At 37.5% G+C, this 18,168-nt stretch overlaps 1 protein-coding gene across 1 annotated transcript; it reads right to left on the bottom strand.

Annotated features, from left to right (window-relative positions):
• Positions 1 to 302: 302 nt before the first annotated feature.
• Positions 303 to 16,691, bottom strand: rasip1 (Ras interacting protein 1). Its single transcript, XM_079895443.1, has 17 exons — positions 16,390 to 16,691; positions 14,982 to 15,368; positions 13,811 to 13,932; positions 12,361 to 12,809; positions 10,839 to 11,099; positions 10,515 to 10,744; positions 9,913 to 10,074; positions 9,302 to 9,506; positions 7,083 to 7,381; positions 6,597 to 6,758; positions 5,569 to 5,609; positions 2,865 to 3,019; positions 2,218 to 2,330; positions 1,840 to 2,128; positions 1,540 to 1,703; positions 1,280 to 1,421; positions 303 to 828 (listed from the first exon to the last, which is right to left on the bottom strand). Exons 3-17 carry the CDS (start codon positions 13,930 to 13,932, stop codon positions 650 to 652), a joined length of 2,973 nt encoding a protein of 990 aa, XP_079751569.1. The 5' UTR covers positions 14,982 to 15,368; positions 16,390 to 16,691; the 3' UTR covers positions 303 to 649.
• Between the last annotated feature and the right edge of the window lie 1,477 nt (positions 16,692 to 18,168).

The following is an 18,168-nucleotide window of genomic DNA, read 5'->3' as shown; positions in this document are numbered from 1 at the left end:
TATCAGTATTTCCACTGTAAACACATGGCATATAACAAGTAGACTATTTAAAATTTAAAACCCTTCTAGAATTCCATTATATAAATTTTCAGGATACTGATCCACGACAATATATGTCATAAGTGATTTGCCTTTTTAGTGTACTGGTGGTTTAACTGACCAGTGGTGTTTCTCACTAACTAATCGTTGAATCCATTGCGATCATGCCACCCAGTGTTGATCAATAGAACAGCAGGTGGCCTCCACAGACTCTCACAAACTATGAGAATCCATTAATAATAATAATAATAATAAAACATGCCAGGGGATATATGTCATTTATTACAGAAATACAAACAGTGAAAAACCTACTTTAACAGAACTGTAAAATAAACTGGCATTTATCATTGCAACCAGGCAATGAATTTCCTATAACATAAATCTTTAAGGTAACCAATGCGATTAATTATACATATTCATAATTAAGCCAGTGTATATCCTTTAAAATCAAACAGATGTGCTTGATAGGCAAAGAAAGAAGGAATGTCACCTGAAATGAATTTTACATGTACAGGCCCTTATGTAGCCTACTATAGTATCTAAAGACTGATAGTTTCTCTCTATGAGAACTAGATAATGTTCATAATTTCACAACTGGAATGAAATAATGTTACAGCCTAGTCCTCTGATTAGCAGGAAGTTCATCCTGGTCGAGCCCCCACAGGAATGTTCGCAGGCGTGTTACTTCCTTCAGTAGATCAGGGCTTGGGATTGGCTGAGTCAGGTCCAGGCGAGGTGTCTCGTTAGGCAAGATAAGAGGAGGATGGTCCAAGAAACTCTCAAAAATATCTGAAAACATGTGAATAATATTAAAGAAAAAAATGATATATTATACATAATACATATTATATTACATAGTATATTACATACAATTTAAACGTTTGGGGTCAGTAAAAACATTTTTTTTTATTTTTTGATGAGCAAGAATGCATTTATTTAATCAAAAATACCGTAATATTATATTTTGTTACAATTTGAAATAACTATTTTGTGAATATATTTTAAAATGTAATTTATTCCTGTGGTGTTGAAGCTGAATGTCTTTACTGTCACATTTGATCAGTTTAATTAATCGTTGCTGAATAAAAGTATAAATTTCTTTAAAAAGAAAAACATTTACTGATCCCAAACTTTTGAAAAGTAGTGTATGTAAAAGAAGTTGATGTAACCTATAGTTTAGGGGCGTATTATCATTACTTTTTAAAAAATAAGTTGTTCATTTATTAAGGTTGTGACTCACCACCTCCAAGCTCGGTATCGAGAGGCGGAGCCCATGAGGAAGGTGGCGCTCTCGTTGGTCCAAGTTTATAATGAGTGAGAAGATGGTGAAGCTGGGAAGGATTTAGCAAGGAATGTTCTTCCTGTAAACTTGACCAGGATGACTGAAGGAAGAGAGTGGAAATTTATTGTCATGTGACTGAATTATGGATGTTAAATATCATTGTGCTAGTATTTATTTTCATATTCAGCGCAGGGGTCCGTATGTTCTCAGACTCTCACCTGAATAAGGCGTGTCTTAGGTATGCACAGGAAATTGACCGTAACTGATAGTTTCTTTAGAAACTCTGATGCAATATCTCCAAGGCCTGCTCCTTGTAGCCAGTCTAGAACCAGGTCCAGATTTGTTCGAATTTGAACCGCACGTGACCAAGAGAACAGACTGTCTGTTTAAGATGGAACGAACAAATCATTTTCAACATCACACTGCTGGTCCAGCCATAAACTCATTGCCATCACAAGTCAGCTTCTGTCATCGCTGCTCGAAACCATGCGCAAACACAATTGATTGTAAATTCTCACCTCTCTCCAAGAGTGTGTTGAGAAGAGACGTGTTTGTGAAGAAGAAGAGGTAGCCAAATGTTTGGGAGGTTAGCGGCGGAGAGAGGCAAGCTTCTCGGGAAAGCTGCAGAGAGCAGCGATACACTTCCACCAGTCCAGCCACGGTGGGCGGCAAAGTGGAGACGTCCTCTTCCTCGTCTCCTTCACCTTCGCTACCTGCTCTGTCCTTGGCTCCTGCTTTTCCTTTCTTCTTCTCCTCACTGGAGAAGGGGTTAGTGTCTAACAGTGCTGGGAGGAGGGAGTATAATGTCTGAAAGAGAGAGGAAATGAGATATAAATACATTTAAAACATATAAAAAAAATGGGTCATTCAAGCAGCACTGATGCACATTCTCTCACCTTGGTCAGATGGTAAACACATTGCTGAAAGGTGTGCATAATGACGTCGTCCAGCTGTGCCAGCGCCTCAGAACAGGTGTCCATGTCAGCCGAAAGCACAGGGTCACCCGGGGCTACGGGTTAATGTGAGACAAAACTTACCATACATAACTCAAAATGTCCATAAAATCACATGGAGAAATATTCAGACCATCCCAGGTGTGACTATGTAGCTGATTATTAACATTGGTAATTTATAATAATTGCAATTAGTTTCAGCATATTCATTGACAATAAAATGTTAACTTGCTGCTTGTTGACAATGCACAATATGTTATATGACGAGTACATTTTGACATTTGGCAGAGATTTTAACGTTTACTCCATGAGCTGCTTGTATTCGAGTTGTATCAGCCATACGTCAGTATGTTGAATATATTCTCATTGTAATTATTTTCAAAGTTCAGGCCTAATCCGCAGGTCATAATGTTTGCTTAGACTAGCAGGTTTACCAAAAAAGGACAAGATGGGATAGTTAGAGATGAGAGAAAACTGATTTATTTTAACAAAAGACATAACACGTCTACAGCAGAAGATATGGCACATTGTGTAATACAAGTATTTTTGGTTTTCAGAAAACATGCTATAATCTCTGATCTCTCTCTCACCTTCAAATTCCCATTCTTTTTCCATGGCTTCGACTTTGACCTGAAAGAAGTTGAGGAGCTCCGTGGCATTGGACATCCAGAACATGAGAGGTTGAAGGTCAGATGAGAGCTTCTGCACGCTTGGGGGAGGAAGTTCAACCTCAGCCTCTGCTGGGCTGAACAACCATAAATAAAATAAAACATTATAAAACCACTGCATTGTGCACAAAATGCACAATATATATATATATATATATATACAGTACCAGTCAAAAGTTTGGAAACACTACTATTTTTAATGCTTTTGAAAGAAGTCTCTTATGCTCATCAAGCCTGCAGTTAAAAACAAAAAAAACACTAATATTATGAAATATTATTACAATTTAAAATAATGGTTCTCTTTTTTAATATACTTTAAAATGTAATTTATTTTTGTGATGCAAAGCTGAAGTTTCATCAGCAAGTACTCCAGTCTTTGGTGTCTTATGATCCTTCAGAAATCATTCTAATATGATAATTTGATACTCAGTTATTATCAATGATGGAAACAGTTGTGCTGTTTAATATATTTTTTTGGAATACTTTTTCAGGATTCATTGATGAGTAAAACGTTAACAGCATTTATTCATAAAAACAGCATTTATTCAAAATAAAAACATTTCTAACAATATAAATCGTTACCATCACCTTTTATCAATTTAACGCATTCTTGTTGAATTAAAGTACTAATTTCTTTAAAAAAAAAAAGTTATTGTTCCCAAACTTTTGAACGGTAGTGTATATTGTTACAAAAGATTTCTATTCTAAATAAATACAGTTCTTTTGAACTTTTTATTCATCAAATAATCTGTTATAAAAAAATATTAAGCAGCACAACTGTTTCCAACATTGATCATAAATCAGCATATTAGAATGATTTCTGAAGGATCATAAGACACCAAAGACTGGAGTACTTGCTGATGAAAATTCAGCTTTGCATCACAAAAATAAATTACATTTTAAAGTATATTAAAAAAGAGAACCATTATTTTAAATTGTAATAATATTTCATAATATTACTGTTTTTTTGTGTGTTTTTAACTGCAGGCTTGATGAGCATAAGAGACTTCTTTCAAAAGCATTAAAAATAGTAGTGTTTCCAAACTTTTGACTGGTACTGTATATATATTGATACATTGCTCTGTTTAAATTATTTGTTTCATACTGTGTTTAAAATTTGGATACATGGTTGGTCACCATCTGACATTTTTAGCTTGTGGCATCTAAGAATAGTTTTATAATTTCTAAAGTTCTGTTCACACCAAGAACGATAACTATATTAGCATCCACACCAGCGGATGATATCATTCTGTTTATTCTAAGCGCGCACTACAGTTTTGTCATCTACCGCTTCAAATCCTCAAGTTCTTTAAAGCAGGATGGATTCTGATTGGCTGTCCTTGTTTTCATCACTTTCTGAAAGTGATTCCAATGACATTGTTTCTCTGTGTCATTATCATTATAGGTGTGGTCTAGATTCTGCTATTCTTTGATATTTAGAAAGATTTTTAGAACTATATCTTTATCGTTAGCATTATAGTTATCGTCCTTGGTGTGAAAATGTTATATATACACAGATGAGCCAAATAATTATGACCAGGCACTGGTGAAGAGAATATCTTTGATCATCTCTTAATAGGGCCACATATTAAGTTCTGGGTAGATTAGATGGCAATCAGTTCTTGTAATCAACTTGTTGGATGCAGGAGAAATGGCCGCCTTATGGCAAGGTGAGGTCAGAGAACCTCTGAAACGGCAAGGCTTGTGGGCTGCTCCTGGTCAGCAATGGTGAGAATATATGTGAATATATATATATATATATATATATTGGCCCAGCCCAAAAAAAGTCGCTATTTGGATTTAAATAGGCAAATGCTTAAGAGTCAATCATTGGATCGTTATTGCAGGGCTTATTGTGTTTCTAGCATGTTATATGTTTGGAAACAGTTCTTTTAACTCTAATTGATGGAGTGTGTAGTTTTTTTTACATTTTTTAAACAACCATGTAGGAAGACACTTAAGTAGACTTTACTGAGTGCTCGACTCTTGCATTGTCAATACAAGATCTTGACCAAAAATGTATGCACCTCTTGATGGAAATAAATGCTGTGATGTTTGTGATGTTGTGAAGAGTCGAGCACTCTATAAAGTTTACTCCAGCACATCCCAAAGACTTGCAATGATTTTAAGTTCTGGACTCATGTGTGAAAATGATTCTTCATGCTCACTGCCAACCATTTTTTCACAATTTGAGCCTGAGGAATCTTGACATTGTCATCCTGAAATATGGCCACGATGTGTCTTTCACATAGTTGTTTAAGAAATAAAAATCTGCACACTCCATCAATTAGGGTTAGAAGAACTGTTGCCAAACATACAGTATAACATTGATAGAAACATAATAATCACTGCAATAATGATCCAATCATTGACTCATCACTCAATAATTATTATTTTTTTTGGTCAAGCAGTGTATATACATTTATTTTTGTGTAATATTATTTCATTATAAAATTATTTTTCATACATTAATTATATATTTAAACATTAAATACATAAAAACACAACACATGCTCAGTGCTGGGTAAGGTGATAGGAATTTACTGTTTACAGGCCTGTCACTGAGCAACAATGTTTGAACAGTGTATACAGATCTACAGCATGGAGAGGTAGTGCAGGTTCTTACTTTTGTGTTGGATGTTTGTCACCGAACTCTTTAATTTTGTCCTGAAAGATGAATAATGGAACAGAGAGAGAGAGAGAGAGAGAGAGAGAGAGAGAGAGATTAATGCAGACTCGGATGAATGCATGGGTGGGAGTGTTTGGCTGATGTGTCCGGACAATGACAGCACATTTTCCAAACGGGTGGAAATGACATCAGTCAACCTCTGTTTACAAACTACGGCGAAATTCCAATGAAAGCCTATCTGTGTCTGCAGCTGTGGCTCCTCAACCACAGTTTAACAGTGCAGAGAGAGAGTCCATTTTAAGACACTCCCGTTCAATAAACTATTAGTGTTTGTTGTGTGTTTTAACTGTTACTCCAGTTTTATCTGTGCCTTAGTTTGACAAAACAACTTTGCATGAGCCAAAGAGGAGAGAAAAAGTGTAAGGAACAGTGATGGCCTGTTCAAATCATGTCATGTTCAATATCACCTTTGCATTCCAATAACCGTCTCAGTGCTGTTACATAACAGCCCAACTGTGCTTCACTTTACTCTTAATAAAGGTTGTGGTTTTACACTTTATGATATCATGATATTTAATGTCATCTAGACCAGTGGTTCCCAGCCTATTTTGTCCCATGAGTGAGGCTCAAGCACCACTTCATCAACATCGAATCAGACATAATGTGTTCATTTTTACTTATATTATACTGTACATAATTTACAATGATTCACTTAAAAAGATATCTAAAAATGTACTGTATTTTTAAAAAAGACCCAGAAGTATTTGTCATGTTATAATTCCATTTAGTTTGATTCCATTTGGTTTGATTGGTAGACATTTGATGGGATGAAAATGACAAAACAGAAATACTTTTTTAAAAATCTGGATGTGAGCCGTTAACTAAAAGCACAAGATTAATGCTTAATTCAATTGTTAAAATAATAATAAAGATAATTATTTAATTATTAATTGTATATATTCATTTAAAAACTGTCATTTCTGTTTTATAGGTTTAACAAAACAAAAGCACTTTTGGACACTTACCCAAACAATTCCTTTGATCTGATTGGCTGCCTTTAAAAGCAGTTGTGGTGTTAATTCAGGATCCAGATGTTTAGAGGCGTAGTCAATCATGAGCGACAGAAGAAAGGCAGGTGCTAAGGCCCCGCCCCCTGAATCTGGACTGGAATTCTTCGAAATAATTTCCTGAAATTAAAGTAGAAGTAGTACCCGATTTGTATAAATAAATATTATGATGCCATGGCAAAACTGAAACTGCTGCAGTATTTGTTACACCAGTGATTATATTTTTCCTAAATTAAGTTTCATTGCAACACTCACTAAGTATGCCGTATTATAAACATTTACGCAGAAATGTTGGCTGAACTGTGCTGTGATCGCTGTAGTCTACAGATTTCCGTTCAGTAAATCATTATGATAAAATCCCCCTGTCAGAACTCTGTATTTACATGCACTACTGTTTGTTTATGACAGATATATCAAGGAGTATTCGATCGTATCAGTGTTTACCTGCAGCAAGGCATCAGCATGTTTGGCCTGGAATCTCAGTAGTGATTCTGTGGACCCCAGATACTGCCGAAGCATTTCCTGTCTATCTGTCATCCCACCAGGGCCGTAGGAAGTTGACATGTCACCTTGCCATGGTGGCGGTAAGGCCAGGGGCGGGGCGGGGGTCACACGGGGGTCACGGTAAAGGAAAAGGAAGTGGCTGCCAAGACCCAACAAGTCTCCTGGCTTTAGGGCTGCTTCTCTATAAAGTGGAGCTCCATTAAGAGTGACAGGTCCTCCTCTGAATGGACGGGCCAAGGCTAAGGAAGAATGAGAACAAGAAGCATAATTGCAGACAGTATTGGGCAAGCTATTCAAAACATGTTGCTAGCTGAACTAGCATCAGAAGAAAAATAGCTAAGCTAAGCTAACTAGTTGCACTAGAAGCTACAGCACATTGCAAAAGTAGCTTGCTATGCATTTAAGCTATTTTTTAACAAATATGAAATATTTTAAATAGTAAGCTGTAATTTGATCTAATAGCTTACACGTTTAAACAAAATCCCCATAAGAATTAAAACAGAAAACTATAAATTGCTAGTTGCTGTTTGTGCAAACTGAATAATTACCATATTCATGAACAATGGTATTTGTTTGGTACTCCAATATACCACAGTACTACCATGGTACATACAGAACAAAAATACACAGAAACACTGTGGTATTTAAGTGCTTTTGTGTATTGTTAATGTTTTGATAGTTTTTTGTTTGATGAATGTCTTTACCTGCATCGTTTCACAAGCATGTAAAAGAGTTAAGCATGAAATAAAAATGTACCTTTTTTGGAATATTACAGTATTTATTATAAATGATTTATCCATGCACATTATTATTTATTTATTTTTAATTCATGTACCCTTGTAATCTTTAATCAAAATAACTTCCCCTCCTACTTGCAGCAACATCTCTTATCTTCTCTGATGATGTGTTTACTGGTGTGAGGGCGGGGCAACCTGTCACTCACATGACATCACCGCAATAGCAAACCACAACAATCCAATCAATTCCCAATGTGCAAAATCAAATCCCGTCCTACATTTTTTCTTGTTTGAGAAGCTGTTTCACTCAGATATATGTCACAATAGGGAAGAAAAGACTACTGCAAACTCTATTTCTTGTCAACTTTAATATTGACCTTCTTCGTCGCTAGCAATATAAGCTAGCACAACGGAAGGATTTGCATGTTTGTTTCCAAGGGTTGTCGCTAGTGATCTTTTTGCTGTCCGTGTTATGCCTCCCACACACTATACGACTTTCAAAGTAATCGCATTGCTCTTCTTTTCACACTGTTAGAAGTCACCGATGTCAATTCCCTTCAAAACACATTTCACACTACAGGACTTGGATTGCAGACAGGTCTAGATATTTAACGTGCTACGTATCTCTCGGGCATCACCGACAATATTTAACATGCAAAATATCTCTCGAGCATCGGAGATGTCACTGTGAACTAGCACAGATTTGCCTCTCATTTTGGGCTTTTGTCGGCAATCTCCATTAAATGTTTATGAAAATCAGGGCTAGGGTGTAGGGTGTGGGCGGCATTAGCAGACTAAATATCTAGACCTGTCTGCAGTCCTGTCATTCGAAATTTGTTTAGAATGAAACTGACATTGGCGAGGACCGACAGTTGTGCAGTGTAAAAAGAACAGAAATCCGACGACCTTGGAAGTCTTATAGTGTGTGGGCAGCAGCATAAATACCTCTCGGGCATCTGCAATGCATTGGCACTTCTCTCAGTTTCTTGCCTTTGAAAACTGACACATAGTGATCGTCAGCTGAAGTCATGATTGAGTGCAGATTTGCCTCAGATTTCTGGCTTTTGTTGGTGATTTCCATTAACTGTAGGTGAGTGGAAAACCAGGGCGAAAATCGGGCAGGGTGTGGGCAGCATTAAAAGCATCAAAAAAGTGCAGCACTATTTAATCATTAAAATGGCTCAAATGCAAAGATATTTAGTTAAACCACCCAACACTGATTGCAGTGTTTCTTCACGTCAGTACTGCCTGTTCCTGTTTTATCACGAATGTTTGAAACCCTTGGTGCTGCATTATTGAATGCGAATGTAAAAAATGATCAAAATCAGAGCCCAGGTGCAACAAACCCCTTACGTTTCGTTCTGTGAAATGTTCTTCATTGCTTTTATCTGTCTTTCTTTTGTTAGCTTGGTGTCAGGGTACCTTGACCGCGTGGTTGCTCTGGGACGGCTGTGTCTCTTCTGATCAGGAGGTGTCGGGCAAGCAGGTCAGGAGCTGAGAGGTAAGTGTCCACTTTTAGAGGCCTCTTCCCCTTCCTCTCTCTCTCCCTGTCCATCTCACGCTCACGGAATGTTGGCTTCCGCCCAAAAACATGTGTGTGACCCGTCATTATGTACAACACAAAGTCCTGAACAAATAATAAACAAGAAAGTGAGAGAGTGAGAAGGAGAACAACGAGAGTGGAAAAAAGCTGTTATCATCTTCATTGTGGTCTTTACTACAATCTGTGCAATCTCCTATCTTAAGTTGCAGAAATACAGCGACGATAAGGAATGAAGAGTGTTACAGTTTTCGACAATATGTGCTTGTGTGAGGTCATTGTGCAGAGATGAAGCAGTAGACACAGCATGCTTGTGTTGGCATTGTGCAGCCCGTGTGTGTTTATAGAGCTTCTGTATGGCTGTTTTGTGCAGTTTGTTCAATGGCCATTCCACTCAAAGGTATGAAAGCTTTGATGGTATGTTGTGATTAGAGGAATACAGGAATTATGTCATGGGATGGCTGTAAGATAAGTGAGTTGATGCATGTCTAGCCTTGCTCTGGTCATAGCCCTGCAGTAACAGGAAGTAAGGCCGATCTGTCGGTGGAAGGATCAGACTCTGCGACATCACTTCCAGGTCACAGGTGTCTTTCTCTTCCTCTGCTGCACGAGTACGTCTGTCCGCCTCACATCCACCACCTCTTGGACCGGGGACCTGAAAAATCACACAAGGATAGTACTGGGAATGGATTACATGCATTTATCACGACACACATAATACATTGACTTATGTTGTGTCATATTAGGTATAAATGACATTATAGGGCTAAACAATAAGGAAGCTCAGGTCAGGATCTCTGTGTGAGAGACTTTCATGGGGTGAAAATGTTGGAAGGGCAAGGAGAAATCAAGATCACTTAAAACATCTGTTAATTTGAACTTTTCATGACAAGGAATGGTTAGGAGAGGTTGTAAAATGTACAATTTGTCCATTGGAAGGGTAAAAATATTGGAAGGACAAGTAGAAATCTGAACTACTGGCCAAAACCGGGCAAGCAGAAAAAAGTCCTTATTGTTGAGCCCTGCGTTATTAATTTGATTTCACATTATTGAGGTTGTAATGTATTGAAAAGTTGGTCTGTATCTTTATTTTACCTCTTCACCTTCAGTAGCCATCATGCTCACTATGTTCTTTCTATCCTTTCCATTGTTTGAGGCATTTCCAGAACGCCGAGGGTCATTGGTGGCAGTGTTGCCCTGACGACGTCTTAGACTCAGGTTCATATCACTAATACTCCTCCTAAGTTCTGTGTTCCGCCCTCGATGACCTCGTTCTTCTTCTGGACCACCCCCAGAAGACATGCGACTCCTCCTCCAACGTACACCTGTTACCACAATAGTGTTTTCCCACAAATTAATTGCCACACTGGTTAATACACTTGTAAAATCTTTTACAGTTAAATACGATGATGTTCCAACCTTGATAGCTCTCTCCATCCCTCTCTCTCTCTTTCTCTTTCTCTTTCTCCTCCCTCTCGTATTCATCAAGGCGCTGGATCTCAAACCGTCGTTCAAAACCATCCTTGGGTCTCCACATATCCACTAGCTGTAAGGGGCATTCCCAGGATGCCACGCCCCTTCGACACTCTGTTTGCCATTTAATGGCTCCATCTGGCTGCGGAATGGGCTTTCCAATGACATCACATAACAGGAAGTCCTCGGGGGAATATTTCTGGAGAGCTGACCAGGTGAACAGGAAGTCAAGACATTCAGAGGGGAATGATACAATGAGCGGGTAATGCCTAATTTCCTATATATAACCTGTGATGTCTGCACTCAAATGCATATTTAATTATCTGCAGCTTGCTTTTGATGTTTTATTTTTCATCCATTACAAGACTGAGATAATGGATGAATGAACCCAATATGCTGCAGCGGACCCATATGAAACTGCCTAAATCATTATTTAATCACCCAATGTCATTCCAAATGTGTTAGTATCGTATTTCTGAATAATCTTCACTTAATTCTTTACATACAACAATTCAAACACCACAAAAGCACCATAAAAGTGATTCATGTGGACATTGCACTATATTCCAAGATTTTTTGTGAGGAATGGAATACACTATTCTTCAAAGGTTTGCCGTTAGTTTACATTGTTACAAAAGATTTCCATTTCAAATAATTGGTATTCGTTTGAACTTTCTATTCATAAAATAATCCAGAATTTTTTTTTATCATGGTTTCCACAGAAATATTAAACAGCACAACTGTTTTCAACATTGATAATAATTCTTAAGCAGCAAATCAGCATATTAGAATGATTTCTGAAGGATCATGTGACACTGAAGGCTGGAGTAATAATGCTAAAGATTCAGCTGTATTTTTTTACTGTACTTATCAAATAAATGCAGCCTTGGTGAGCATAAGAGACTTCTTTTTAAAACATTAAAACAAATCTTGGTCATAACAAATGAATGGACTGATGGCATTTTGGCTTTAATGACATCAAACCTGGCATGGCATGTCTGTGTGCCATTTCTGAATCTGAAAGAGGTTCGCAAATGAGATTTCAGAGCAACAGTGGAGGTCAATTATCAGTGAAAAATACTGACTAGTGACTAGTGAACTATATTTTACTACATTCAGTGGCATTGCACAAAACAATTAGCATTATAGGGCACAAGTCTGAAAGACTTAGGATACATTTATGGTGCTTTTGTCTTTTTTGGGATTTTGACAGCTGTGGCCAGATCATTTGCATCATAAATGTATCCAAAAAATGTCTTTCAGACTTGTGAAAGACACAAGACACTTCAGGCACATTTGAAAGACATTTTTTAGTTACATTTATGGTGCTTTTGTCTTTTGGGATTTTGACAGCTGTGGCCACATCATTGGCATCATTTTATGGGACTGTATTTTTTTTTTACAAATGTACACATTAGTGACCACAACAGCTAACTAAACTGGTTGACCATTACAGGGAATGAAATACCTGTGTCTTCACTCTCGTTCTCTCGTTCTCTCTCAGTGTAGCGGGTGATGACCTGCTGAATGAGCTGGCGAGCAGTGGAGTGTATATTTGCCAGGAGGCTCCGATAGTTAGCGCCACTGGACAGGGCATCTCCATAGATCTTGACCAGCCCAGGGGCGTTAGAGGAAGCAGGAGGCAGGTAGTGATGTGATGAAGGGGTGGCAGAATGCGCCCATATTTCCCTCTCACGTTCTCCAATGGCGCGGTCTCGGTCGCTGTTGGACCGGCCTCTCAGGAAGAGGTGAGACAGCCTTTTGGCCCTGGACTGCTGATTGGCTGGGCGAGGGCGGAGGAAGGCAGGAGAAGGGGATGGAGAGGGTGGGGCAAGAGAAGGGGTGGAGTGAGAGAGGGAGGAAGGGACTGATGATGGGGCCTCGTGCAGGGAAGCGGCATCTGAGCTAGTTGTGGACCTGATAAAATGAAGGAACAGGAAGGAGGTGATTTACTAATCATTTATTGTATGTCAATTGTTATTGTATAAGCTGTCTACATACTCAGTGAGGTACTGTATGTACAGACATGTTGATGTCACATACAATTGTTTCATTAATGTGTCATCATTATTTGGAAGGAGGAATGTTAACACAGTGACAGTAAACATATGTCACTTACTCGTGCCACAAATGTAGAGAAAGTAGTATTATTTTTTTTGCCCAGATTAATTAATTGATTCAAAAATACAATTAAAAGTGTAATTCATCATACAATGACTTGAATACAATTATTCTATGATGAACATGTTCTAATTTTCTGAATTAAGATTCGTTTTAATATTTTTGAGTGGCATAAATTCAAAACTATTTGGGTGATACAACTGTCCTGATATTGTAATGAAGAAAAAAACTTATTAAAGTATGAAATTATTGAAAAAATAACCTTATTCATTTCTTTAGAAAAAGTATTGAATAAATATTTGAAAACTTTCAAGGTCATGTGTGGTGCAACCAACATACAAACAGATATACAAATTAATGAATCATGAACTTATAACGAAGCGAGGGCCCTTGCAGATTTTTTTTTTTAAATCTGCACAGGTCAAAATAAGGTCATAAGTAAAATATATTTTTTCTTATTGACCTTGAATGTGTGTCAAGGTCATAAGTCTCAGATATTAAAAATATTAGATCATTTGACCTGTTTAGTTTATAAAATATCATGTGGTGCGACTCCCCCAAAACTTTGTGAATTATTAATTCATGATATTTATTTTAACACAAGACTGATTTAGAGTCATTAAACTGAAACTTTTGTTTAAAATGGTTTAAAAGTTTTTCCATATGAAAATAACATGAATACATTTCTAAGAGCTTGGCACATGTCCTTTAAACACGCGTTTTTTATACTTTACTTTATCAGGGACACTCTTATTTGTCATTGATCCAGAGAGTAAGAGAAAGTTCAGAACACTGACTTGACTGATGCTGCACTGGGCCAACGAGCTCCCAACTTGGCAAAGTGTTTCCGTGGAGAATTTATCCACAAGCCCACTGGGAAATGGAGCTTCCTAAATCGGGGACTGCCAGACTCCTCCATCTGAGGGAGTGAGAGAGGGAGGTGAGGGTTGGACGGGAGTGTGGAGAATGGAAAGATAAAATGGACAAAAATAAATTGAGAAAGGAAGGATCAGGGTAAGTAGGAAAAAGCAAGAAAGGGAAATGTCTTAACAGTCAGAGAAAAAAAGATGCAGAGAAACACCAGAAGAACATTGACATAAGATATCAATATTAGCCGTCGTGCAAGACTTTGAAGTTGTAAAAGATTTCATTTCCTGGGGTTGTGTCATTGATATGTATTACTCTCCAAAATCAGATCTCGGCAGTGAATGACATTCAGTAGACAAATGGCAGGAAAAGCTAACATCTCGTTGAATAATCAGGACGTGCCGTGTCATACATTCTTCGTCATCTAACAGTCTATGAGTAACTGAGCATTAACGCAGCTAGCAGGGAATGCCACAAAGTTGACGGCAGGCGGTGAATAGTTATGGCTCTGAGAAAAAGATTTATTTCACATTCATGTCTACATGTCTAATGAAAAGCAGAGGTTTGGCACTGTTGCTCCTGAGCTAAGCAAACTCGTGGAAGTCAAGTAAGAGTCAAGTGGCTTCGCCAAGAGGCCATGACGAAGATATCAACCAACATGAAACTATCACTGCTGAGGATCAGCCATGCAGCCAAACCACATTCTATGAATATCATCCTTTTTATACTTTGATTAAAAGCGCTGAATGTCGGCTATGCATAATAACATACATGTTTTTGTCCTCCGCCCTGACTGTGGACTTCACCTCCATGTATCCTCGCAGACAGACGGGGAAAACCCCTGAACAGACCCCCTAAGTGTCAGCTGCCCTCTGTCGATCCTCAAAAGTGAACTTCACTTTTAATATGTTGACTCTGTGACCATAATTGATTTCATCACATTCTACAAAGTTAATGGTGGATGTAGAACAACCAAGACACAAAATTTACTACATTTGGTTGGGAAAGGCTTTCAGTATATGCTGACTAAAGCTCCAAACCTGTCATTTTGCATCAGTAAAATGGCTTTTCTCACCAGCGGATGATCTGAATGCGACTTACCCACTGTGACGGGCTTCCTCTTTATAACAGGATAAATCTTCGGAATGGCTGTTGTTGTTTGTGAAGTGTATTATAATAATATAAAATAAATACCAGTGGAGGTCGGCTCTGTGTCTCCTTATTCCAGAATAATAAGGCTTAAATAGTCCATTTTCTGCATGAGGCCTTGCTTTGCTTTACCGGAATTTGTCCTTTCACCCAGTTTTTAGCATGTCTTTTTCATTTTCGCTGTAAAAGTTGTTCTACAAGGGTCCTCTAGTCCTTATTCTTGCTTTCTATTTCTTTCTAGTTTTCTTTCTCCCCTTTTCTGCGTCTATAGATAGAGAAGCAGACCCATTGTTCTAAATGACAGAATTTCCTTCCTCCCCAATGGACAACACCTATATCCTGAGAAAAAAAGAGAGAGAGGGAGACATAGAGAGAATATGAAATATACACATAAAGCAATGTCAAAGAAACTGCTGTATGTACTAAACGCAAGACAAAAAAATGTAACAAGCACTCGTCAGGATATTTAATAGGCCTATGTCCATACAAAATCAAAACGGCGCCGGAAATTGTCTGAGAGTAGTAGAACTCTTAGTAAGGGTAGACGCCATATTGAATTTTACATGGATGAAAATGAGGTTGTGAGGGATAGAGGATTTACAATGGCATTCGCTGTATAAAGGGCCTAGATCACATGTATTTTTCAATACTCAAAATTGTTTTATGGAGTTTTCTTCTAGTGAAATTTCTTTGTTTCGTTTGGCATGCTGTTGAACAACACTACAGTCCATTGAACGTACTTCAATCCCTCACAGCCTCGTTTTCATTCCTGTCAGAAATTAAATATGGCGCTACCCTAACTAAGATCTATGGGGACAATCCTCAGGAAATATAATACATCTGAAAGAACTGAAAAAGTATATATGTTTATTACCTAAAAGAATGGGCACAAGATTAATTAGCACTGGCCTCAGCATGTTTTACCCAACGCTCTTTGGTTTGTGTTGTAGGGCTTTTGAAAAAAAGAGGAAGCAGGAAACCTGGGACAGGATGTCAAAGACAGAGAGGCACCTGTAACCTTTAACCTTGTCAACAACAGAATGATGTGTCAGGAAAGAAGAAGCATTTGTATCCGTATATGTGAATGTGTGTATACATATTCTATTTGAGTGTATACAAGAATAAGAAGCATTTATACCAATACTTAACCAATATTGTTCTTGTTTAAAACCCACATCTAACTAAATTTAGTGAGATTTATTCACAAAACAAGAATAAAATAGTAAAATAACTATTGTATATAATTTTGCTTTTCAAGTTATTTTTTCTTTCAAGGAACATCCAGCTATAACTTCTTTTTTTTTAAGTGTAAAGCAATTATGCTGTTCTACATAACATAAACACACACACACACACTCACATGCACCGTGTCAGACCAAAAGAGTCTGCTAAGAGCAGTTGGTCTCTCAGACAGGAAGCACTGACAGCAGGCTGTGAAGGCTCCTGTGCGTCATTCAGACTTGTCCCTCCATGTTTGTTTTTAGTATGTAAGTGAAAGCTCTTCCTGGCTCCTGGTCAGAGGGAATGGGTTTGGAATGAAGTGTGCATACAGTAGCACACGCTTTCTTTGGTAAAAAAAAGTTCTTATACATCTCTCTCACACTCCAACTCCAGCTCGGGAATGAGAAGATGGTTTGGTAGCCAGCAGTGCCCTACAAAGGCAGAGGATAGTAACTACACTGTGTTCAATTGTTGTTCCCTAGTTAGTCTAGTGTGGGATGAATATAGTGTCAAAATTATCAACACGTGCGAGCTCTAGACTATAATCCATGAACTTGATAAAGGTTGCAGATATGTTTTACTATCTACAACCAAATGCCTTTCAACTTGCGTGTGCAAAATTCAAAATTGAATGAATGTGTAGCAATTTGTACAAGTAGAGACATTTTTTTGAATACAAATGTTTTCTTTTGTATTACTGTATCATAATTTGCGCATGCAACAAAGAATATGTGGGTTTGTGGATCAGGTGACACGCGTTCATTCATTGACGTCTTTTCTGAGTCAATCTCATTTGATTCATTTGGATTTTGAGACTTTCATCCGTTTACTCCGTGTGCCAAAGCTTCTGAAATTCTGGTTTGAATTGGAAAGTGTAAGTTTCAGCACAACTCACCGTCATGTTTATGCAAGAAATTTTCAATGGCAATATGTTCACACTGTACAGCCAGAGGAGAACTTTCCATGCCACAGTCACCTTTGGCTTGCTCACGGGGGAAAATAATAAATGAAAGGAGGCAATTTGTTATGAAACTTTAAACGGAACTTCCAAATGATCACATATGGAATTTAAGATATTATTTACGTACAGTAGCACTTTACATTGTTTAAAAGCTAGACTTGACAAATGCATAAAAATAAAGGCTCCAATAAAAAGGCTGTCAAATGTTATACTAAGAAGGACTTGTCATTCACTAGTTTTTCAGAAAACCATCTATGATCTGATCATTTAAAAGGGATAGTTCACCCAAAACGGAAAACTTTGTCATAATTTACTCACCCTCATTTTGTTCCAAACCTGTATGAGTTTCTTTTTTCTGTTGAACAGAAAAGAAGATATTTTAAAGAATGTTGGTAACTAGACAGTTGACAGCACCTATTGACTTCCTTAGTATTTTTTTCCTACTATGGAAGTCAATGAGTGCCGTCAACTGTCTAGATACCAACATTCTTTAAAATATAATCTTTTGTGTTCTAAAATATAAAAAATAATATTGCAACTCAAGAACCCCAAACAGCCTTAAATAGTATTTAATAATAAAATTTAAAAATAAGATGAAAGGATTTTTTATTTCATTTTTGTAGAATTTTCTCATATTTTTCCTCCTCTGTCATAACACGATAAACCAGCAAGCAACAGGACATTTTTCCTTGTATGTTGTACACCCTTACTGTTCTATGGATACTTTATGTTTTATTATCTATCATTTCAGGTGTCTGATGTACAGCTTGAAGAAGTCAAGAAGTTATTCAGGGTTGTCTTAGTTTTCCTGATGATGGTCCTCATTTGGCACTGGAACAGTTGCGTTCAGTACTTCATATCTGTAATGGAAGAGTTTCCCCAAGACTGCTGGGTTGTAAAAGAGAAAACTGAGGTATGGCTAATTTTTTATTGCTTATACAGTCATTTGTTTGACAT

The sequence above is a fragment of the Squalius cephalus genome, assembly GCF_949319135.1.
Source record: "Squalius cephalus genome assembly, chromosome: 15".
NCBI lineage: Eukaryota > Metazoa > Chordata > Actinopteri > Cypriniformes > Leuciscidae > Squalius > Squalius cephalus.
The sequence above is the reverse complement of the archived record's forward strand: the minus strand, read 5'-3'. Positions and strand labels throughout refer to the sequence as shown.

What these genes read in the sequence shown, in the direction of transcription:
- rasip1 (XM_079895443.1), bottom strand. Translation starts at nt 13,932, where the DNA reads ATGGAGGAGTCTGGCAGTCCCCGATTTAGGAAGCTCCATTTCCCAGTG. An exon ending in CAACACACTCTTGGAGAGAG is followed by an intron (nt 1,704 to 1,839) that starts GTGAGAATTTAC and finishes CATCTTAAACAG; the next exon opens with ACAGTCTGTTCTCTTGGTCA. An exon ending in CGATACCGAGCTTGGAGGTG is followed by an intron (nt 829 to 1,279) that starts GTGAGTCACAAC and finishes ACATGTTTTCAG; the next exon opens with ATATTTTTGAGAGTTTCTTG.